Source organism: Hydractinia symbiolongicarpus, chromosome 7, assembly GCF_029227915.1.
Source record: "Hydractinia symbiolongicarpus strain clone_291-10 chromosome 7, HSymV2.1, whole genome shotgun sequence".
NCBI lineage: Eukaryota > Metazoa > Cnidaria > Hydrozoa > Anthoathecata > Hydractiniidae > Hydractinia > Hydractinia symbiolongicarpus.
In genome coordinates this window covers 5,015,552-5,040,888 of record NC_079881.1, presented here as the reverse complement: position 1 = coordinate 5,040,888, position 25,337 = coordinate 5,015,552, and the positions used below count along the sequence as shown (strand labels likewise).

Below are 25,337 nucleotides of genomic sequence, written 5' to 3'. Positions count from 1 at the left end.
TAGGCGTAATGCCATCAAAATACTGACTTTCTCCGCAACTTCAGTTTAAATAAGAAAACAGGACACGGACTGTCAATATTCATTTCATAGCAAGTATGGTAGCAACGTTGTTTTTATCTCGCAAAATAAAGTTCCATAGAAGTTAATCATGAGCTAAAATTTTTATATCTTCAAGCCACACTCAACCATTAGATAGACTATCAAGACTGTTGTTGCATTCACGCTCAATCATGCAAAATATCAGGAAATTATCTGTCAGTTTGTTATCATAAGAGTAATCACAAATCAGTGTCCACTAATTTCACATTTAGCTACGCTAGGTAAAAATAACACAAAGAAAAAGAAGAAGAAAAAGTTGGCAACAATAAAGTGTATTTATTGAACAAATTCTTGCGGTGCTGTTGGGCCTAAAATAAATAATACCTGTTTAAATTTCAACAATTCTCTTAGCCTTCAAAATAGTTGCTTTTGCGAAAAATGCCTACTCATTATTAAGTATCAGAAATACGCCTGTTAAACGTGTTAGTCAACTTTCCAAAGCTTGAGAACAAACTTAAGAACTTCGGTTAATTAGTGAAATCTAAATTTTTAATTGTAGTATTTTTGCTGGCGTCAACAGGTCCCATTTTCCTGATTTTAATATCGCTTGCGGTCCGTGACATGATTTTAAAAAAGTGCGGGCATTTTAAACGTTTTTACTAGGCCTACATAGCGGATCTGTCATCGCTTACCAATTGTAGAGCATTACGTCTAGGATTGTCCTGACGTAGCAAAATGCGTGTAAATGCAATACTGGCGATATCCATTCCAGATTTAAAAATTCAGAGTTTAAACATTGAAAGGAAGGCAAACCAGACTTGCTTGTCTACATAGCTTTAATATGACAGCGGAGATGGTGCAGTGGTAGTTCATTCGAATTGTAATCATAAGGTTTCAGGTTCGAGTCCTCACTATGGCGCACTTTATATGCAGTATTGTCGGCTCATTTGGTGTCATTTACTGACCGCCAACCGGCTTGTGTTGTAGGCAAGCAAGTTGGAGTAACGCTATACGTATCTGGCGATAATGTAACAGTCACAGTCAGAGGGGAAGAAGAGCCAGTTGTTAGGATGGACGTTAAAACATTCCGTTACTTACTTACTAATACAAAATTATTGCAAAGGTATTTTTCCACTTACCATAACGATGTTTTTGAAAGCTGAAGATTAAATTTCCAAAACGTGCTTGATGTTTACGCATTTAGCTCGTGCCTTACCCCAACATCAACTTTGAATGTTCAACATACACTATTATCTGCAGCTCACACCTTAAACCCTCGACACTCACAATAAAAGTTATGAGCTTTGTGCGGCTATTTGCAATAACATTTTTTCAAAACTTGTTCATTTTTTGTACGACCCTCTTTTCACTAATTTTCGTTTTTTTTCTCTAATGACAGTGTTTGATGGTGAGATCAGAGAAGAATTTTATTGGTATTTTGGGTTTTATTTTTATTACATTTTTCTTGAAAAAACTTCTCATATCCCAGAAATAAAATGCAACGGCTAGCTCGCATTTTGCAACACGCAAGTAACACAACTGACAGTCTTGAACACGAAGGAAAAGCATCTTAAAGTATCAAAAGATTTAATCTTACAATATAATCACTTACTCTAAACACAAGGAAAACTAATTTTAAATTTCCAGATAAGGAAGACTGTTACTTATTATAAATACATACATAAGTACCAAAGCAAATAAAGTAAAAAAATATTTGTGAAAATTATATTAAGAATTTAATGCAAATAACATCACAAAATAAATTTTAATGCAAATAACATCATAAAATAAATTCTCCTACTTCTCAAAAAAGGGAATTTAAAAAAAATTTAAAATAAAATAAAACTTCAACTCCATTAAAGAAAACAAATCTATTTCATCAACAATCGCATTTATCGTGCAGTTGAAGATTCGTTGCTAGTTATTTCCATGGACGTACTTCATTTGAAAGAACGTTTTGCCAAGCTAAAAGAGAATAGAATGCTATAATAATGTCATATCTCCCAAACCATTAATTTTAAGTTCTGTGAGAATTGTTCTTAGTTTCTCTATTAATTTTAATATTTTAAAGATTAAAATGAAATAGAAGCATGTTGAGGAATTTACAGGTTGCGAACTGCAATGGCAACTGTTTCCTTCATTACTTTAAAACAACTAGACAGGTTGTGTAAAAAGTTTTGCATGGTATAAATGTATTGCATTGTTTTCAAACCTTCTAGCAAGGCAGTTTCAAGGATAATAAAGGAAGCTCACCTTTGAAACCTTGCTATCATCTCTGTTTCTAGACGATCTAACTTTTACTTTTCCAAGACATAAAAATCCTGAGGGACAAGTGTGACGGGGTAGCGGTACTTTTCCGAAAATTGTTTCATTATCGTTTAGGCCGCCAGACTTAATGGTTAAGTACGTTGGTGATTTTTTTGTCATGTGAAGAGGAGTCTAAATGTGTAAATACATAAATGAAAACTTGATTACAAATATGCATTATTAAATAACTTTCTATAATAAGAGCTAAAAAGTTTGTGTAATATCTTACGAAAGTAAGTTAAACATTACGTACTTTACTCAAAAAAAAGTGTAATCCTTTTTCCTCATGGAATATTATGATAAAAAGTGTTATTAATATTGTTACGTTTGCAACTTGTTATTGACGCGAAGGATGGTGATATTAGCATGGGTCGTACAACATTTATGTATGCAAATTATATTGAATTATCATGTTGCGTTATACTTTTGCATGGCTTACAAACCTTTACGCTGGAGAGAGAATTCCTTTTCAAAACTCACCCTGAATTGATTTTTCCCTTTCACTTTCACCCCTCCTATACATTCGAAATCTGGGTGACATTTCATTTTCGTGATCCTTGGTGAAGCAGTGACATGGCCGAGAACAGTTCCATTTATACTTCGTTTTTGCAAACTGATGCTTGAAATTGCAGGTGCGTCATTGTTTATTGCCATTAAAAGTGATTGCTAAATGTAAAATTCTTTTTAGTTAGAAGTTAACTGGATCATACTAGACAACATTATGTTTGCATTATTTTTACTATAATATGCATACCTCTATTAAGAATGCAAAAAGAATTCCAAAAGCAAATAACATTTTCTTTAGGTGCTCTTCTTATTTTTCTCCTCGGCTTACTTACTTCCTGGATATTGACTACTTTTCGTTTAAGTTTTCAGATGTGGTTGAATTGAAATTATTTGCTCGAGAATTTATACTCGTGTAAGGACCTTGTGTGTTTGTTACAGGGGAAAATTTCATGATGATCAAAGGAAACAAAGTCTAATGGTTTTTCTCACTTCGCGATGATGTCGCTAATGTTTCTTTGTTCGGTGAACTTAGATAATTCTCATTTTCCCTTTAATTGTTTATATTTCTGTGTGTATTTTTGTAATAAAAGTTCTTTCCTATATTCAAATCCTTTTCTGAAATATCTGCAGTGGTAAGTTTAAGAAATTTGTTTTTTAAATTAAAACTAATTAACTAATTAATTATAATTATGCGCATACTTGCTTTAAAAAAATGGCACATAACCAAAGAGGAAGTTAAAATACCCATATTTTTCCTCTTTTGAGTGATGTGCACTTATAATACATAACATGAGCTTTTTGTCGCTTCTTCCGCAAACGATATTAATAGGAGGTATTCTTCATTAATCGGAAAACTGGGAAGTATCTTTGCGGAAAAATTGAATTTAACTGATCATGGGTCTGCTGTCTCTATTATAATTGATTCATTCTTGAACTCTTGTTTCTATTCTGTTGAATAATTGCGCTTATGTACAGGGTACTCGATATTGCCTTTTTATATAATAACAAGCAGATATGTTAACCCGTGTAAAATTTCACGGGAATTTGCGAATTTGAGAAGTCGGCATACCATGCAGCTGTTATGCAATTACTGTACGGCAGTCTTATGGCAACTTATAGGCGCTGCAGTATTGAAGACAATACTTTTTTATTAGCGCGTAGTTTATCGGAACCTTTAGGCTGATATTTCGCAAAAAGTTAAGAAGACCATATTAGACCCTGAACCTAACAGAATTTTTAATTTGATGAAAATATAGGAACAAAATATATGTCATTGAACTTAACAATCAAACAACAAAATTTTAAGCTTATAGATAATTTTAAATCGAATTTAAGTTATGAAATTTGATTTACAATACACTCCATCCCGGATGCTAAGATTCCTTTTTATTTTTTATGCCAAAATTAATATTTTATACCAAATAATAAAACAGCTAGAAATTTGTTCGGGTACTCGCATCTTGGCTTACTGTTTTGCTGCATATCAGTAGTTCTAAACATCGCCAATTTCTCAAGCCTCTCATTACTGTTTCCTTAAAAAATGATATCTATAATCTGTCGTTACAATATTCTCTTTACTGCTGTTATGTATAGTAAAGTAAACAACAAATTCGGTGCAATGGTGGTTTGAAAGAAGGTAACAACATTCTTAGTTTGTATTTTTTTTTATTTTATATTATTGGAGGCTAAGCCCCTCAACCCCCCCCCCCCCCAACCTCCTGGTTCCTACGGCACTGTAACACTTTTCAAACATGAATTAAGTAAACTACTTTGTTCTAAACGAACTTTTTAACTTAACAGACATTTTATAATTGTTCATCAATTTAGGTTTCATATATATTCTATCAACGACAAAAAGAACATGTTTTTTTACAAAACTTTTTCATCTCCTTTGCTTTCGTGCTGCAATAGCCCGCATCTTTCCACTGAGTGCAATATTGAGCTTCCCGGTCATTTACGTCAATGCAAGCACCTAAGAGGAAATTAATTTCTGTATAAGAGAGGTAACATAAAATACGTAAATCCAATGGTCATTCTAAATCAGTTCCAAAAGTATAAGTCAAGGGGATAGGAATATTTACTTAAGACAGTCCTATTGAATTTCATAATGACAAATCCTCTAAAAAGTCTTATACATACAAAAGTAGCTTTCATTTTGAAAACGCTTTCTTAAAATATATAATTTGTTTAAGGTTTTGGAAATTAAAAACAACTCTGGCATACACAAGTGCTAAAGTAGCTAGAAACGTAAGTACTATTCGTGAGGGCTGGGAATTTTATACTAAGTTTAGGATTTTTTCGAACCAATAAGAGTTAAGAGCTGAAAATGTGTGACATTTTGTGTATGTGTATTAGATATATTCTGACAAAAATATCTTTCCAACCGATTTCTTTGGTCAAAAAAGTTAATAGTTTCAGTTTTTCTCTGCAATTGATTGCAGGTATTGCTTGCACCATTCTTATGTTATATTGTGTACAGCCAAAATATATCACGGATTTTTTATATTGATGAACCTACACCACAACTACGATTTCTAACACTAATCCTCACCGTCCTGAGAGTTGTTCATTGTATTACTGGACGTTACAACACATGGTCCTGTCGAAATGCTGACATCATCTAATGCAATATCACCTTGGTAACCAGAACCGCGAATAGCTTCAAAAATAATCTAAAAAAGGAAAACAATATTTTCACAATGTTAAAAATAGTTTATCAGTGTCTTGAAATGCCACAAACCTGATGTTTTCCGGTTGGTGTAAAGTTAATTTTGCCCTCAATCCATTCATTAACATTCCTTGATCCAACTTTTTGAAATATTACATGCTTTCCTTTTCCATCTCTGAGGTGTACATTAAAATTCCCCATCATGGTTTTATTTACGGAGAACATGTGGTAAAAAAAGGTTAAACATTTTTTCTGTGAAGTAGCAGCAAAAAACTTTGATTTTAACCTTGCTACGTCACCTTTCTTTCTTGGTAGTGATGCCTCGATATACAAATAAGTCCCTGTAACAATTACACAAATTTATTAACAAAAGATCTGTAGATCTAACAAGAAGCGTCTTGAAATTGGTATATATTTAATAGTAACAAATATACTCTAATTTTCTTAAAATCTAAATTTGTTCAATTTAGAAATCTTAAATCACTGTTATAAAAAACTTCGTAAGTCCATTTTAGTTTTAAAAATACCTAATCTTCCAGTGGTGTGATCTGTTTCAGGACCAGTAGAGCCGGATGGTGATTCTCCATATCGTTGTGACCAATCGAAATCGTCAGTTTTATCTTGCATATAATGGCACTTTCCATTCTCAAAATCGCACACGTCGTCACCTGGTTTAAATAGGTTTAACATGAAATACAAGATTTATATATCTTCGCTGCATTCAAAATAGTGGTAAATAGAACAAGGAAGTATATAATTTCTACGACTGGACCTACCTGTTGGTGTGTAGGTTTTGGGTGCTTCAGCTGTTCTTGTTGTTTTTCCTAAGAAGACGCTTACAATCTTAAGGGACACACATTTGTAAATTACAATAATTTACAGAGAATAAAACATTTCAAAACTTGAAGCAAATTTAATTTTTAGAACATCCCTTAAACAAAAAAAAAGCAATGTTACATTTGTGGAGAAGTAAAAAGTTGAACACATTGGCAAATATTGCAGACAGACTAATCAGTTAATACAGGTTTGTAAAAAACCTTGGTGATTTAACAATCGAGCAATTATATTGTCGCATTTTTTACGCCAACATGGTAACCTCCTAATCTATTTAATAATAGCTATATTTTGTGTGTTCAAAATGGCTACGCACTGCTTTTCTCCAGATCTCCCGCAGAGTAGATAATTTTTCAACGAGTTAACAAATTGTATAGACCATATTATCAGCTAAGTCACACCTTAGGTCACACTTACCATTGCATTGGTAAAGCGCCATGGCTTGATATTGATCTCTTTCTGTGAAACCAAGGCGCTGTCCAAGTTGGAAAACATTCGGATCTTTCGGGTCTAAGGTAATCGAGTCATTGATACCAAAGGATGTTTTTGAATATTGCATAAAACTTTTGTAATCGTATGGCGAATTTAAACTGTCCACTTTCTTGTCGCTGTACTTTTCGAAATTGTGCTTCTTCTCTATGACAAAACCGAACAGTTAAACAATGCCAATGCTTTTATTAATAATCAGATGTGCTCAAACAGCACAGAAGTTCTGGGATAAATGTTTCAGACTATCAAATTTGTTAGAGCCCTTTCTTTTTTAATTAAGCATCATCGTTCATATAGGAGATGTATGGTGCAGTTAACATTAGCAATAGACTTACTTTCAGGTATATTTTCCCATCTTATGGTAATATAGTTATCTCTATCAGGACGGTTTTGCTCGTGCCCGAACCCCATAGCGTGCCCTGCATAAAAGAATTATATGTTACAAGTAATCTGTTCAGATATAAAGTTAAAAAGAAAATAGGAGGTTCCGTAAAAAAAATCTATTTTTTTTATAATGAAATTTTTCTTTTTCTTAATTTTTCAGGTGTTTTTTCAGGATAGTGTCTACAACGGTATTACTTGCCCATTTCACGCCACATGGTATGGACTAAACCATTTTTGCTGTTAAAATGAAATAGTTATACACAATGTGAGCAAATATTAACATTCGCGACATGAGAGATTTTGTGGTAAATTTAAAAAATAAATTACAAGCTGGCTTTCAAATCCCTTGAATAAATTTACGTGAAAATTTTTTTCGTTCGTTTTTATTTAAGTCGATACAGGCTAAAGAATTCTCTTAGGTACTCAAATATAAATATTCTGATGTAAAATGTCGACGACCTATGTTTATATTAGCACCTGCAGGCATTGCGTTGAAAGCAACCAAAGATCCCTAAATCATTCTTGTGGTACATATTACCTATCTCGTGTACCACTGTTCCTTTTCCCCAACATCCATCACCCAAAGAAATATTTTGAGCGCCACCTTGTCGTCCAACGTAACTCCAACATCTAAATAAAAATAAAAACTGACGACAAACAAATTGAACACGAAATAACATGCAAATGAGACTTTATCTAACGAGTATCTGTAATAATTATCGTATTTTGTCTGTCTGTTCAAAATATCACCTGCATAGCTTTATTTCAACCCTCATAGTATTTGAGCACCAAAAACAGTTGGAAAGAATAATCAATTATCTTAAGCCACCCTTGTCATTGTTGTCCAGTCGTTAACATATACACGATTCATTTGAATACTACCTACCCGCTCTCCTTAAAAAATTCGATGTAATCCTCTTCTGTTGTTCTTCTTTTAAACGTCAAACAGGACCTTTCTTCCCATTCACGAAATGCCAACATGATTCCTAAGGTTGCCTTGGCTTCGTTTTCTAATTTTTTGGAAATAAAAAGTTTATTTATTTTTTATGTATCAAAGATGGTGACACGGCTGCTATCCATCAACCTAACTTTTAATTAACTGTTGTGATCGTTATAAAATCTCGGTTTTGTGTAGCATTAATAGGTCAACAGACCTACCTACATTGCGAGAAGTACTTTTACTTTCCTGTGTTTGCCTTTGAAAATACATTCAGGAATATTTTCTAGTTTAGTTAGTTACCTTCATTTGAGCTATGTAGCTGCAAAGGTCGTTGCAGTAAGTTGTAGCTCTTATGTTCTTTTAGGAAGTTAAAATTACGATAAAAAATTTTATGAAAAAATCTTACCTAGTTCAGGAAGAATGTTGTACGGTACTACTTTATTGTTAGGGAACCACAGTATGCTGACATTTTTCATGGTTGCTCGAGATTTAGCTGCACCAGCAAGGCTGATGTCTCCTCCTGTTTCCACTAAAATCCTTTGCTCTGGTGTAAGCATCATATCACCACCAAACAAGCGGTTTTCTGGATCATAATTCTCTATAAAATATATAAATATATTTTATTTCATATTCACCCCTCACAAGACCGAAGTCCGTGCACTATGAAGTCACATTTCAGTGGTAAAAGCAAGCAAATACTCAACCGAAATTTTCAGGTAAGTAAATCCCTCATCAAATTATACATAAAATACTACCTTCCTCTGGAAACCCATGCACAGTGACAAAAAGGATGAGCAAAGCTGGCAAAGTGTACATTCTGTTGACCATTTCGAATTGCATTGCTCCAATGGTTCACAAAAACTAATACTTCCAAGGAAGACATAAACATGCATGCTCGAATATTTGCTATGGTTGTTTAAATAAAGACACACACTTAAGCAGTTGTGCACACATAGATATCTCTATGATTTTAAATATGAAAAAGAAAAATTCCATGTGCGGTATAATTTATTTTAGTAATCATGGAGGTGTCAATAATCCTTTAAATTAAGTCATCTAAAAACTCAGGACCACATTTTTAATTCAAACTTCTTTAAAAGAGATTTTGTTTATTCATGTGAAAATTGTAAAAAAAAATTCTTTGAAAGTTCTTTTAATAGGCAACAATATGTGGCCTCGCTTAGGGTTGACATTTATTTTTACAAAAACTTATCAGATAATTAAAATTACACAGCACGATACCTTTCTTTGTATTATTTCAAGATTTAAGAAAAAGTCAGAAATAGCCGGAACAGCTAAATCAATATAAAAGACCTTTGTATAATCAGAAGTTTTTTTTACTGTAAGTTTATTTAAACAGAAAGTGGTAGACTAACTTTTATTATGTGGAGTATGTGAAGCTAATGGCTTACAATAGAAAGAATGTCGTATCTGAAATTTTACTGTGGTGTGCGTAGAAAAGAATTGAAAAACATTCCAACCTAAGCAACATCCATCAACCTGCAGCTTAAATTTGTATAAGGGCTAGCTTCTAGTAGAGATGTAGGATACCCGTTATATAGTACGCTTTTTCTCCCTCCCTTGAACTACCCTTAAGCAAAAAATTTTTGCTTAAGTGAGACCCCGGATAAGTAGGTCTCCCGCTATGTAGTACATTTTTCCTCCGTATTCAGTATAAAGACATTGCATTAATAACTTCACGTTTGCAATCACCTAAACAGTTGCTCAAAATCGGACGTTACAAAAATTGTATAAACTGAATGTTTAGTTCGAAAACGAATCGGAGTAGTTGTCACTAAAGAAGTCAGTTCATTACCCGTGTGAAAGGTCATAGCTTTATCTTCCCTGTTGTTTTGCGAAACTCTTTATCTTCTTAGATCATTTTATAACAACAATGAGGTTGCGAAAAAAAACAAGAAGACAATAAGAACAATAAAAAGGCTGAAGGTTCACTGATTTTCTCTTCTTTATTTTTTACTAAAAGACACATACATCTTGCAAGATATAATTTTCGAGGGCAATTAAAAAAATACTGTGCTTTTCATCATAAAAAAGTTTGTTGGTAGCTTTATTAAGAAGGCTAAAAAAACGTTTTAAACGAAAACCCATGAAAAGAGCCACTTAAAAATGTTTAAAATGTATTGTATACTAAGGCTGCAAATAAAGCATTTTAAACAAAACCTGTAGAAAATCCACTTGAAACTGTAAAATGTATTGTATGCTTCCTATCACAAAATGGTTTTTTGTCAATTTCATTAAACAAAGATACGAACAAAACTGTTAAACGGAATAGCGAACACTAATAACAATGTTAATTGACCTTAGGCTTACAATAATTTATAACAAAGCAAGCATCACGGTAAATTTGAATAAGCAAGCAACAAAATTCCCAACTAATAAAGTCTTTTTTTTTCGCATGATTTGATGCCAAATAAACGCGTTTGTACCGTGAAATCTTCAGTGAAAGAGCTGCAACAAAATTGATATAAAAATTGAAAAAGTGGGAAAAGAAAATTTAGAAGGAAATTTGAAAAGGTTCTTTAGTATTATATATTTTATTAGGTGTCATAGCAGAGGCAGGGTCCTTATCTGAATACAATGTTTTTGGAATTCCAAATGTTAAACAGTAATGGTATACTTACTTAGCAGCAGTGGATGTCTGTCTGTCTGTCTTGCACAGGGTAAATTTTAATATGCTTTGAAACGTTACCAACTATCGTTAACCTATGCATATTGTTTCGCTTTATGATAGGCAAATCTACAACAAAGTCAATAGAAACCAGGTCTAATGGTTTTGCTGGCGGCTTCCGAAGGCCCAACTGACACCTCTTACGGTTTTCTGCATTGGTCTGAATGCTATTGAGTTTTACTATTTTACTATTGAGTACAATTCGTTTAATGTCCTCAAACATGCCTGGCCACCAACAGTTTTCTAAAACACGTCGATGCGTCTTGAATACCTCGACATGTCCACTAAGTATTTGACAATGTGAGAGGTTTAAAATATCGTTACATCACTTTTATGGGGTAAACAAATCACGAGTATCATGATTCTTAACTATTTTTGTAACTAACCTGCAATGTTAAAATACAACTCAATAAATAAAAATAAAACTTTTACATAACTATATGAAGTATTCTAAAATAACAGTTAAAACTTTAACTGGATATTTTTAAAACTGATCAGGAAATTCTGGAAATTCCAGAATACAAATCTTGCTATGTAAAAACTTGACGATTCGAATATAATAACTTCTGAACGAGCTCAATTTGAATGATGAAGTAGTTCATTGTTTATTAATTCAGCAATAAATAATTTAATAAATAAATACATTTGAATATTTCAGTATTTAGGCTTTCACAATTTACTCTCTTGTTGAAGATGCTGATGGTGCATGCTTTCATAACAGCTGATCTGAAAAACAAAGTACGTTTAAAAAATAAAAAACAAGAATACAATTTTACCATAAACTGCATTAAAACCAGGTTGTTTAATTATTGTCTCTTTAACCTCGATTTGCCTCTTTGATTTAAAAAGGGAATTTAATACAAAGATACAAATCCATGCGATGTGATGCACAGGTGTATTATATATATAAATATGTATAAATTTAATCAGGCTGGCTTTTGATATCTTTGTTAAACAAGTAACATATTAAGCAGGCGATGCAAGGTTTTGAAACCTGAGCATAATAAAGGATTTATTTTGTTGAAATCGATTTATTTATTCAACTGATTGTTTATTATTCTTTTTTAATTCGAATTCTCAAATTTGAATTTCTTTCGGGAGTCGGATTAGTTGCAAGTTTTCATTTTTGAGGAAACTGATTGTCATTATTTTGTTTGACAAATTGAATTCAACAAGTTGAAGGGTACACACACAATAAACTTGCGGATTTGAATCGATGGTCCTTGTCGTGAGATTTTTAAAAATCAAGTCATTTCTAAGAAATCTTAGAAAAATATTTTGTGATACTTTGGGTGAGTAAATAGTTAGCCGTTTTGAATGGTGCCATAGCTTGGTGGTTATAACTCTTGCACTTTGTGCAGGAGAACAGGGTTCGATTCCCCTTGGCGGCAATTCAATATTGGTGAGTGAATGCTACCATAGGCCCCGGTTAACCCAAGCCATGTGAAAGAAATTGGGGAGATGACACACTATGCGGGCTTTTGGATGCTACAGAGAGTTGTCTGGTAGAGCGGGACACTAATTGGGTCTGAAAAGCTCAAAATGAGCATTAAATACTCTAGAACTCCCTATCTAAACCATGGCCTTTCCTGGAAAAAATAAACAGGATTAGTAAGGTTAGCCATATAAAATATACAGGTGCGTACAGTATAATTAGCCGCTTATACAGCTAGTTATACGATATATCTTTTTACTTAAATTTTCACTTTTCTTCGTTATCGATCTCCCCATAGCAATCTTTATTTATATAGATCAACATAAAGTTGCGCTTCAATTAAAACCAAGAAAAAGAACAAGAAACGATTTTGCAAAAAAGTTATAATTTTACTGTAGCTGGCAGTACATGTTTCATATATATTATTAAACAACAAAACGATTCTGATTTCAAGAAAAAACATGGAAAAGACGCAGGTAGCTGTAAACAATACAAAGAAGCTTTTAACGGCTAATTATACCAGTCGTAGCATCTAATTATCCTGCATCGGGTAACTATATATTGTTACAGGTTAATTATCAGTTCACCGACTGCTCAGTGCAAGCAACAATAAACCTTTTATGTTTCGACAACTTTTCTGCAAAAAATATAAAAAAAATCCGGTGCGAATATATACATCTTTTTATCTGATAGAAGTAGGCCCCCATGTGTCATTTAGAAGTTATTCTTAGTCCCCTTTTTCCCATAAGAACAGAGTTGCGTGCCCAGTCATGGAGGAACTACGCAAGGCAGGATAAAGGTTTTTTGTTGCTTGCTCTTTAAGAAAAAAAGGCACTCTAATCAAACCATTATTCTGTGTAGCTAGCTCCATAGCTAGCTACCAAGTAAGTAATTTCATGGCTATTAAAAGGAGTATGTCAGCACTAATCAAAAGGAGATCAACACTAAAAATTAAGATAGCTAGCTAGCACACCTTTCTCATAGATAGCGGCGACGGAAATCAATAAATTCATTTCAGCAAAGTTTACTAAAACATTTAATTTTTCTACTTCCTTGATGATATTCCTAGAAATAAAATCACTAACAACGTTCTGTTTTCCAGAAATGTAACGCATGTTCGTATTAACTGTTTCAAGGTAGTTTATCCATCTGAAACGTTTGTCTATGTTGTAAACCGAGTTGAATGTTAAACCAAGTTGACCAAAAGTCAAGTTGGTTCAAACCAAGTAGTCCTGCGCGTATTATAGTAAACCAAGTTAACTATTTCGAGTTATTATTTATTTTTTTAAACTAAGTTGACCCCATGCATCAATTTAACTCGCTCCATTGTACTTAGTAAAGTTCCCGATCTATTAAAGTCTGAATAATAAGGAAACAGACTAAATTGGGTTCATAATAGGGTTAAGTGTTTGATGAGACATTTAAAGGTAAAAAGATGTATTTTTCAAGCTAAAATATATGTACAAGGATTTTACATTTCAAGTACAAAAAGAGTGTGTTGTGGCTGAAATTCTTCCAACAAACTCTTCCAATTTGGCGTAATTGTACCCTTCTTCAAGCAATTGTATAATTCACTTCACTTACGTCAAGCTATTTTTATCCCAATGGATGAATCTCCTTTTGGGTAATGGTTTTTCCAGTGGTCGCATACATGGCGCCTCAAATGATCCAACCAACCATTCAATGACGGCAGCTGTGAATAAGGATGCACTCGCACCGTCACCAGTGTTCATTTGTGGAATAATAGAGGCTGCTTGACTAAGATTCTTTGACTGACAAAACTCACTACTGCAGTTGGACTGGATGTCATAATCTAAAAGAAACTTCAGAAATCGTGTGAGTCGGGTGGTTTCTTCGCCAAAAAAGTCTAACGTAGCATTCGATTCCTCAATTCCACACATCTCTGCCAGGTTTATTTTTGCTTGCATGAAATCATCAAGTGCTGCTAACTCTAACACTTCGGCCAATTCTTTACTTCGCAGAGAAGTGTATTTCAACAAATTGGTAAACAAGATCTTTTTGCTTCTACTTATAGTGCTTATAAGAGCAAGCCAATTGTCATCTGGACAAGTATTTGAAATATAAACTCGTTCGTTGTCGCGAACAGATGATCCACCAAATGTAGGAGGATTAGATAAAGGTTTTTTCTGCAATACTGATGCATTATTTTTTTCTTCACTTGAAACCGAGTTTCCACATTTCTTCCCCTGGTGACATTACACCATACCTTGTTAAATGTCTTAAGGTGTCCTAAATGATTCATCTGCAAGTAATGTACCCTGTGCAGGATGTCAAATATATCCTCCTTAGCAACTACGCGTTTCACTTCTGCTAATTGAACAGTGTTTTCTGAACAGTTCTAAAGAGATATGATTTAATTCATTAGCAAAGAAGGCCTAACATGTGCCTTTAGCTTAGCTTAATTAATGCAGCATATAATGTGGACCAATAATTACAGTTCGTTTAAACCGAGTTGTATTTTTGGACAACTTGGTTTAATATTTCACTTGGGTTACAACATCTACAAGTGTTTTAAATGATTTTAAATAAAGTAGCGGTTTATGGTCTGTGTATACGACAAACTTGTTTCAAATCAAATAGAACTCGCATTTCCTCACAGCGTTATAAACACCTAACAAGTCTTTATCCGTCACACAATATCGACTTTCTGCCTCCGTCAAATCCCTACCTCCGTACAAAACCGGCCTCAAAACACCCTCGAACTCTTGCATTAAAACATGTCCTATAGCAAACTTACTAGCGTCTGTGACCAACACAAAGGGCTTACTATAATCTGGATGTACCAACAAAGCTGGATTCCTCAAACCTTCTTGATCAAGTTAAAATTTCGTTAACAAGCCTCACTCCGGTCAAAGTCTACATTTCTTTTGAGCAATCGATATAACTCCGCCGTAATTTCCGAAAACTTTGTTAAAAATTTGTATTTGTAGTATGCTGCCATGCCAAGAAATGTTTTTAATTCCGCGACACTCTCTGGTATCTTGAACTCAACGATCTGTAATGTCTTAGATCTGTCACGTGCTATACCAGTACTGCTGATATTTGCCTTGTTCGGCAAATTTATTCAAGGCTTATTGAATTTGATCTAAATGTTCTATTTTCTTTCCGAATATTACACAATCGTCATAAAAACTCTTCGCAAAATTAAATTCGTCTAATAATTGATACATCACGTATGATAATGAAAATGCCCCGTCACAAAGTCCGAATGGTAATACCGTCCACTGGAACTTTCCTTTAGGTATAACGAAAGAAGGTTTCCTTTTGTCTGATTCTTTAATCAGAATGCGCCAGTAAGCACTTTTCAAGTCAAGTACTGTATAGGCGGATTTCCACCATTGCGAATCTTTCTATCGCTCTAAAATTACACAAAATTTTAGTGCGACAGGAGTTCTACGCTGCAAATGAGTTTCAGTGCGATAGCATGCCAATACAAATTATTTTTTGTGCGAAATTTTTTTATGTGAACACACACATTTCAAGATGGCAGACAGTTCAGAAGAAGAAGAAGCTGTAGCTGCCTTAATATTAGAAGTATAAGGAAAAAGAGACGAAGAAAATCGCCATTTTCTTGGGTTCGTCAAATTTATAGAAAAAGAGAAATGAAAGGAGTGTATAATCAACTGCTTCAAGAAATGAAATTGCACGATAGAGAATTTTACTTTAGGTATCTAGTAAATTTTAGTTCCATATTTGCTTCCTTTTGATAGTTATGGAGAGCATTTCTATTATTTCTTTCTTTGAAACTTTATTTAATATTTTACTTCATAGATTTCTTCGAATGTCTCCTGATAGATTCGAACATTTATTGTCTCTGGTAGGTCCATCAATCCAAAAAAGAGACACAAATTTTCGAAATTCAATTCCTGCAGCTGAACGCTTAGCTCTTACTTTACATTATCTTGCCTCAGGAGATTCTCAACAATCTCTATCATTCAACTTTCGCATTAGCGCGAGTGCTATTTCACGAATTCTGTCTGAAACAGCTGCAGCAATTTGGGAGAACCTAAGCGAATATGTAAGACCCCCTATGTCCAAAGAAGAGTGGTTAAGAATCGGAATGAATTCGAAGACACGTGGAATTTTACACATTGTATAGGGGCAATCGATGGGAAACATATTGCCATGGAAAACCCTCCCAATTCAGGATCGCTCTATTACAATTACAAGGGGTTCTACAGCATCATACTGTTAGCAGTCTGTGATGCTAAGTACAACTTCATTCTCGTAGATGTAGGACACTATGGAAGTAACAACGACTGTGGTGTCTTATCAAAGAGTCAAATTGGAATGCAACTGGAAAATCAATCCCTTCAAATCCCACCACCTACGTCACTAGCTGGATGTAAATTTGACCCATTACCTTACTTTCTAGTTGGAGATAAAGCTTTCCCCTTAAAGAAAAATATGATGCGCCCATATCCTGGCAAGCTGAACGAGCCTGAGAGAGTATATAACTATCGCCTCTCTCGTGCCAGGCGTGTTATTGAAAACGCGTTCGGCTTATTGCGGGCTAGATGGAGAATATTTAGCCGCCCAATAAAAGCATCGGTAAAAAATGTTGAAAATTTCACGTTCGGAGCAATTGCTTTACACAATTACTTACGCCAAACTGAAGCCGCAATGTATTGTCCAAATGGTTTTGTCGATAGCACAGACACGAATGGGGAGATTACGCCTGGGGAATGGAGAAGACAGGTGGGGCAGAACGAAGGATGTCTTTATGACTTATGTAATGTACGGGGCTCCCGGCCAGAAAGAAGTGCTACAGAAATGCGGGAAGCAATCAAGGATTTTGTGAATAGTGAAGAGGGTGCTGTTGAATGGCAGTACCGACATGTAAGGCGTACATAAATATTTTGAAAAGACCTTTTACAATGTTGTATTTACAGTTTTGTTTTATGCAAAAAAAACTATTGTTTTTCATTCAACAAATTTGTGTAATACCCTTTATGATCGGTTTTATCTTCATGCAATGGCTGCTGTTGCTGGTATACGGGGCTTCCATAGGCGTTGAAATGGAGAGAATTACCAAAACTAGGAGTTGAGGGTGGGGACATCATGTGTAGCTGTCGTTTAGGCTGCGACCCATTCCAAGCCTCCATTTGACATTCATAGATTGCGGTTTGAACTTTGTGCTTTAGCATAATCTTGCTTCGCCCAGATACTTGTCTTAATTCTTCAGCAACCATTTACCAAACAGGCCATCTGCGTCCATTTTAGCACTACCACGTTGAGTTGCTTTCGATGCAAAAGCCTCGCCGATGCTCTTCAAAGCAAACGTTTCTGTTTCTTCTTTCGTACTCTTACGCCCGCTCCTCTTTGTTGATGTAACAGATGGTGGATCAATAGTTGTCATCTTGGCCAAACTTGGTGATTTTGTAGCAGGGTCATTCTCGTTATTTAAATAATCTTCAACCGCTGCCTCCGAATAAGAATCAATATCTTCCTCATCCTCCGGAGCCGCTATATTTGATTTTGTGTCTCTCATTTGATAATGCTTATCAAGCCAAGATAAAAAAGAGCATTCTTTCAAATCTTTGACACATGATTCAACGTCAGCCAAACCTGATCCCGATGCTGATTTCTTTTTTAGGTTATTCTTTTTCTTGCTGTATCTTTTTTTCAAGTCCCATCTTCGAATAGCTTTACCTTAAAACAGTTGAATTTAAAAACATTTTTTTTCCAAATAAGTAATAGAACAAGCTGAATACGCTCAAGTTTTAACAGCGCAAAAATGTAGCGCATTGAACTGACAAACAAGGATAAACTTTACCCTCCTCACATCCTAACTCCTCCTCAACATTCTTCTAAGCATTTGCCACTCGATCTTTTTCTCGATACTCTTTGCAACTTTTGTCGTACAGACATGAAAAATTTCGAACAGCCTCTGCTAAATATTCATCTTCCCTTAAGTCGAACCTATTTGTTTTTCCCATTTTATAAAAACTTTTTTTACAACACTGCTCGGTTGACAACACATATGAAACTATTTGTTGTACTTAACACGTGTAAGCATGTGCTGAAGTTAAATTTCAATAGAATCTATTCAATTTTTTTAAATGGACATTCGGTATTTCTTTGAAGTTGCACTTTTGGGCGAAAACTCAGAGCGATAAATATCAAAACTTTTTGATAGTTGTCGCTCTGACTATCGCACTGAAATTGGGCGATAAGAGCAAAAAAGTGTCGCTCTGCAATTTCCACTAGTGCGAAAAAAGATCAATGGGTCAAAAAAGCCAGAGCGATAAGAGAATTCGCACTGATGGAAATCCAGCTTAAATACCTTTGCATCTTTAAAATCTTCCAATAAATTTTCGGTGCGTAGGATTGGAAACGATTTCGCGTTAAGCTGTCTAAAGTCGCAACATATACGAAGAGTGCCTTCTTTCTTAATGACTGGAACTATCGGACTTGAATACGGGCTGTCGCTGATTTCCACAATCCCTTCTTTTAATTATTCATCCACTTAAGCGTTGACTTCTTTCTCATATGCGTGTGCTAAAGCCCTGGGTTTACAAACCACAGTTTTTTCGTTAATTAAATTAATCTTGTGTTCATATTGAATTTGACTTTCTTTTATTGTTGTACCTTTTATTATCTCATTATAATAGCTATTCAAAATGCTCCCTAACTTTTTATGTGTTTCTCCAGGTAAATCCCCGAAGTCGTAATTCTTATTGTTTATTAAACTTTTGCACGTGTCAATTTGAATGTCTGTTTTGAATGACTGATTATCACAAAGTTCAACTTTTTCTACAATATTTACATTTGCAAGCATTTGCCCCTTTTTAAGTTTTATAGTATCGCCTGAGTTATTTTTAACTGGAATTGAAATTTTTCCAATTGTTTTGTTTATTGCTATGTCTCCCACTCGAAAAATGTCTACATTTTCTGAACTATTTTCTAAACAAAAGAAATCATTTTCTGTTAGTTGTGATCGCAGACTTTGGGAATTAGCAATTTTCTCTTTACCGCCTGTATACTACCATGCTGAATAACGGTTGCTCTGTCTACTTTGAGAAATACTGCGGTGGAGAGTGATTTTTCTTTAAAACACATCAGGCGAACTTTCTTACCATTTTTGGTCGTGTAAATAATCGAAGTGTTTTCTAGATCTATCGTACAACCCTTATGCCTATTTTCGGTCTTGGCGTCAAATATATTACCCTCAACAGCCGCAGAAACCAAAACCGGCTCGTACTCCAACACGAACTCTCCTCCACTGTCCCTTTCAAACTTTAAATTTAAATACCGTAATGCTTCGAATAAATTTTTTCACATTTTTTGAGGCGTATATTGGAGGGGGCGTTTAAAAAAGGGGTGCGTTTATTAAATTTTTTACACTTCGTCTCTTTATACCTATAATATTTATCTTCGCAACATAAAATAAAAGATATTCACGTGTTTTAGAGAATGAACGAAATTTAGCGAAAAGCTAAATTTCCAACTTTAAACCTAAGATTTAGGAAAAAAGTAAGTAAGTAAGTATACTTTTACTATCGCCTCGCATAAACGCCCCTTATGAGGGAGGGGCGTTTATTCGAGGGGGCGTGTATTCGGGGGGGGGTCGTTTATTTAAAAAATGACTGAAAAGAAGGGGCGTCTATTCGAGGGGAACGTTTAATAGAAGGTGGCGGTTATTCGAAGCGTTACAGTATGTCATCTCCTAATGAAAAATTGTGTCCGTCCACTCCTGATCCGTTTTGACCTATAGGCATATATGGTGGCTTGCTAGCCAAACTTTCATATATGTCCTTTTGGTAATAATCGTAAATTGTGTTCCTATATCATACAGAAAGTTAATTAATCTACCTCCAATACTAATTTTAAACCATCGTCCGTTGTTCTGGGTCAATTTTCCGACTGCTAATGAACTCGTTGTAGGATCATTTTTACAGTTTTTCGCAATATGCCCTTGTTGGTTGCACTTTTAACAGCGTCTCAGCTAAAAACAGGTTTGTATCCTTTTTTAGACAAATTTAATTCGAATTTTTTTGCCACCTCTGTATAAGAAGCTCTGAAATAACAAAAAAGTTTTTTTGTAAGCTAATCTTTGCGAATGGGCAAAGAAATAACGTTATTTGCACTGTCGTGAAATTATCTTTGAAACGAAAAGGAATGATAGACAGTTAACAAGTGGCAGTTATAACACAACTTCGTCCCAAGGGCTTAATAAGTTTTTTGTATTAGGAAGGTTTGTTACCCCTTTTCATAAGAGAAGAGAAGAGAAATCCAAAGTTGTCAATTTTCTTATTTCTTTTTCAATTTTCAGCAAATTTTAGCCAATTTTTTTTATAATATATTTTACATAAAAATCAAGTGTATACCAATTACTCCATGCGTAGAAAATGTTACACTCGGTAATTTTCACATAATCTGAGACTGGCGGGTGTACTTTTCGAACCGTTATATTTTTCAAATTCTTGAAATATGAGGCATAAGAAGTTTATTCGACAGACTTCTAGCGGTTTTTAAAAAGACAGGAAAAGACGTCTTCGAGTCATTCTATTCCAACGAGTTTGTAACACATTTATGATAAAACCTTCTATTCTACTGGTCTTACAGAGACCAAATAAAGACGTCTTTAAGACGTTAATTTCGAACGAAATTTTACTGGTCTTACGAAGACCAAATAAAGACTTCTTTCAGTCGTCTTTTCTAGTCGAAAGACGTCTGGACGAGTTCTAGACGAGAAAAGTCGTCTTTAAGACGTCTTTGTGTTTACTGGGATGTTCCCTCCAAAATGTTTTTCGACCATGGTTAAGATTTGATAGATTTATGCTGTGCTTTTTTACCAATCTAGGAGGTCAAAATCTCAAAATCTACCTCCCCCTCCAAAACAAAACAACAACAAAAAATGTCAGCTTTCTATGAATCACTTTATTGACTATCTCATGTTGTCAAAATGACTACCTTTGACGACCATTAGGTAGTAAGTAATGATAATACAAAGGTAGACTTTCTTCGACCCACTCTATTGACTTTTTCTCAGTCATGCACAAAGACACTGACTTTGCAACTAATTTGTCGAAACATTTATTAAGGAACATTTAAATGAAGAAAGTGTTGGAAAACAAATGATTATATTTCAAGTGGAAGTTACTGTCACGCTGGTGTCAAATTAATGTTTTAGATTTTAAATTTAAATGGCTATTATCTAAACTTTATAATGATTATGATTATTTTAAGTTTATGTTTCCTTTTTCTCTTTTAATAAATTGTCTAGTACAGTTGAATTCTTAGATCTTATCTTGATTTCTTATATCTCAACTTCCTGATAATGATTAACAAATCGAATGTATTACTATGCATCTCGCATGTCTTCAATACACTTATAATGTTTTAGATATACTTAACAGGCCAGTTTTTTACATACCTTTTTTGATGTGAAATGAACAGTCACTGTTTAACTGCTAAACACTGGGCTCAAATTTTAAGAATTGGACGAGGGACAACCTGCCATTGGTTTTTTAAAAACTTAAAAACTTGACTTTATCCAATTACAGTTTGGCTATTCGAAATCTTTAATATTCGGACAGGTCCAAAACTTTTTGAGCATTGATACAATTATAGTGTATTAGGAACGCTTTTGCATGACTAAATAGTAAAAAGAAATTCTATTTTCTGTTTAACTAATCTGTTTTTATTTCTGATGTTGACATAAATGCTTTGTACAAACAAAAGATTGGTATCAACTTTTAGAGTAGTTGGAAAAACAAATAACTTATATAGCGTTATATTTTATGAAGGTTTTACCCTGAAATTATTAATTCATAAAAATTAAGTATTTGTTAGTTTTAGCGAGCGTAAGAGCCATAATGTCATTCATTTTAGAGAGAAAAACAATAACAAAAATGTATTTAGTTAACATATTAACAGTTTTCTTTCTTATCTATTGTGTAAGAACATTGCAAGTTTCAGTTGCACGATCACTAAAGCTGGATGACCAATAGAAAAAATCGATACGCGTACCGTATTGTAACGAACCAAAATACGCGTAGCGTTATACGTTATCCAATTTCCAACAAAATATGCACTTCAATTTTTTGCGCGAAAAAAAAGTAAACAAATAAACATGGCGATGTTAAGCAGAGAAACTATCTTGCTTTATCTATATTTGAAAAAACGAAATTTAGCGGGAAGAAGAAGAAAATTTTGGGTGAGAAAACTGTTTCTAGAAAGGAAAGAAAAAGGAGAATACCATCTTTTTGTCAAAGACATGCTCTTACACGATCAAGAATATTCTTTTTAATATTTTTGAATGACTCCCCATCAATATGAAATTTTGTTATCAAAGGTTGCCCCACGAATTATTAAAGTTTCCAAAAGAGAGCCAATTGGACCTAGTGAAAGACTTTGTGTAACTTTGAGATACTTGGCAACTGGTGATGCTCAGACTACAATCGCAACTAATTTTCGTATGAGTCCAACAACTGTTTGCAGAATAATTGAAGAAGCCACTGCTGAGATTTGGAATTCTCTTGTTGAGAATTATGTTGCTATCCCAAAAGTTGAAGAATGGAAAAGGATTGCATATGATTTTGGAAGAGGCTGGAACTTTCCCAATTGTATAGGAGCCCTAGATGGAAAGCATGTTGTTATACAGGCACCAGCAAATACCGGATCAATGTATTTCAATTATAAAAAGACTTTTTCAATAGTTTTAATGTCTGTTTGTGATGCAAACTATTCATTTACATTGGTAGATATCGGAGACATTGGTAGAAACAGTGACAGTGGTGTATTGTCAAATAGTGCTATTGGTGAAGCATTTGCTGAATAAAAACTTGGAATAATAAATCAAGAAATTATGCATAACAGTGATGTTTCTCTTCCTTATGTTTAGGTTGGTGATGAAGCATTTCCTTTAAGAGAAAATTTGATGAAGCCATTTCCAAAAGAATCTTTAGGGCGAAAGGAAAGAATTTATAATTACAGGTTATCTCGAGCGAGAAGAACTATAGAAAATACATTTGGTATTTGTGCTTCTAGATTTAGAATTTTCACACGCCTTATAAATGCCAGGGTTCACGTTGCTGTAAATATCACTAAGGCTGTAGTAGCTTTGCATAATTATTTGATGGCAGAGAGATGCTTCCAGTCAAGTAATTACTGTCCACCTGGGTATGCGGATACACAAAATAGACCTGGAGACTGGAGGCAAGCTATTGGTCAAATCGATGCATTGCAGCCTATACAGAGAGCAGGATCAAACAATTATTCAAAGAATGCTAAAAAGATTCGTGAACAGTTCCGCGATTATTTTGTTTTGCCAGAAGGACAAGTTAATTGGCAATGGGATATGATACCAAGAACATAAAAAACATTATACAGATTAAAGGCAATGTGTGTACACAAAGCAAAGAACTCTAGAAAAACTAAACTAAAAAGGCTTGTGTTTAATTATAATTTATGTTACTGAGAAGTGTTTTTCCAAAAAAAAATTTAAAAAAAAATGGTTGTTTTATCAGAGTTCTTTCTTTATAAACACACATTGTCTTTTTAACAATTTTATTATATATATGTACGTTAAACATTTTTAAAATCTTTTTTTTTTGATGTTGTTAATGATCTTTGTAAACATGAAACAAAACAATATTATTTTACAAGAACAAGCTTTCAAAAAACACCTAAAATGGTGGAAGCTGAAAATAGTCACTACGTCAATTATCATCGTCCTCGTATCCTAGGAGAACTTGCATGATTTTAATTCTTGCCTCTTTATTCTGTTTCTTCTTCAGTGACTTCATTTGTTCAATTATGCTTTCACAGAAAAGTACATCAGATTTATTGTTTTCTTTTTGATCGTGCTGAAGTGAGTTTATCAAAATTTCATCAATATCAGATATCCTCTGCTTTTTTTTGTCTTCCTTTAGTCTTGTTTTTTTTAAACAGATTGTGAATCTGCTGGGGATGGTACATCATAAAGTGTATTGGATGAAATATCTCTATTTAACGACTGGTTATCAGAGCTGGTGTCTGGTAGATTAGTCTCTTTCGGTTTTGTTGTTAAAATATCACGCAAAAATGACAACTCCTTGAAATATTCACAAACAGGTAGTTTTTTAACTCCGGATCCTGACCTTTTCCTTAAACATCGACGATAGTTGTCACGTAACTTCTCAAATGTTTTCTTGCATTCACTTTCTAAAAAAAATAATTTTTGTTCACATTATATATTAGTATTACAGTTTATTAAGTAAATAATAATATAGGTTTATCATTCAACTTTTACAAATCTCAAAAAATTCCATTGACTCATATTTTTTTTTGCTCAGAAAAGAACATTGATTACAGTATACAATGCATGTAAAAATGTTTATTACCTGGTAATTTTAAAGCAGAAGAAACTCTTTTCCATGCTTCTATTTTCTTAAATTTGTCTTTATGAGAACGTATGCATCCCAAATGCTAGGATATTTCCTGACCTCTTCTATAATCAATTCTGAAACATCACCAGTAGTATCTCTTTCAGCAGGGAAGTTATCTTCATAACTTTGATGTTGATCTTGTGTGTTTTCATCAATACAACTTGTATTACAAGCGAGAAGGTTGTATGGAAGATTTGACGCCATTTTGTTTACAATCTCCAAAACAAAAATTGCTGAGCAAGCAAAAAAGTATTTAACAGTTTTGATTGATTTAAAATATTTTTCTTATTGTTTGGTACGTCGTATCTCCGTCATAAGTTAAAATGATTTTAACTTTTTCTTCGGTACGTCGTATCGTTTTTCAATACGCATTTTTTACTAAATATATTCATTGCGCATGCTCATCGACACGATACGAGTGTTGATACACGTATTATTTTTTCTATTGGAAATCCAGCTTAACTGAAGATGATATCATCACATTCAATTCAAGTGATAAAACACTATGCTTCAAATCTAATGCTGCACTGCTTTCTACTAACCCCATGCAGCAAACAACTGCATGCTAATGTCAAAAACATCATGTTTATTATAGTTTAAATGCATTTGATGAACCCAAGTGTCAAAATGGAAATGCTCATAACCAGGGT

General features: G+C 33.9%; 3 protein-coding genes across 3 annotated transcripts; 1 reads left to right on the top strand and 2 right to left on the bottom strand.

Annotated features, from left to right (window-relative positions):
* Window positions 1-4,675: 4,675 nt before the first annotated feature.
* LOC130649463 (meprin A subunit alpha-like) lies at window positions 4,676-9,062 on the bottom strand. The gene is made up of 11 exons (XM_057455736.1): window positions 8,924-9,062; window positions 8,575-8,766; window positions 8,115-8,238; window positions 7,767-7,858; window positions 7,180-7,263; window positions 6,773-6,991; window positions 6,298-6,345; window positions 6,049-6,189; window positions 5,594-5,862; window positions 5,405-5,525; window positions 4,676-4,825 (listed from the first exon to the last, which is right to left on the bottom strand). Exons 1-11 carry the CDS (start codon window positions 9,006-9,008, stop codon window positions 4,698-4,700), a joined length of 1,503 nt encoding a protein of 500 aa, XP_057311719.1. The 5' UTR covers window positions 9,009-9,062; the 3' UTR covers window positions 4,676-4,697.
* Window positions 9,063-22,577: 13,515 nt separating this feature from the next.
* On the top strand, window positions 22,578-23,636 carry LOC130648435 (uncharacterized). Its single transcript, XM_057454487.1, has 2 exons — window positions 22,578-23,057; window positions 23,163-23,636. The coding sequence occupies exons 1-2, from the start codon at window positions 22,578-22,580 to the stop codon at window positions 23,634-23,636; spliced, it is 954 nt and encodes a 317-aa protein (XP_057310470.1).
* Window positions 23,637-23,979: 343 nt separating this feature from the next.
* LOC130648434 (uncharacterized) lies at window positions 23,980-24,891 on the bottom strand. Its single transcript, XM_057454486.1, has 4 exons — window positions 24,745-24,891; window positions 24,643-24,688; window positions 24,210-24,463; window positions 23,980-24,126 (listed from the first exon to the last, which is right to left on the bottom strand). The coding sequence occupies exons 1-4, from the start codon at window positions 24,889-24,891 to the stop codon at window positions 23,980-23,982; spliced, it is 594 nt and encodes a 197-aa protein (XP_057310469.1).
* Between the last annotated feature and the right edge of the window lie 446 nt (window positions 24,892-25,337).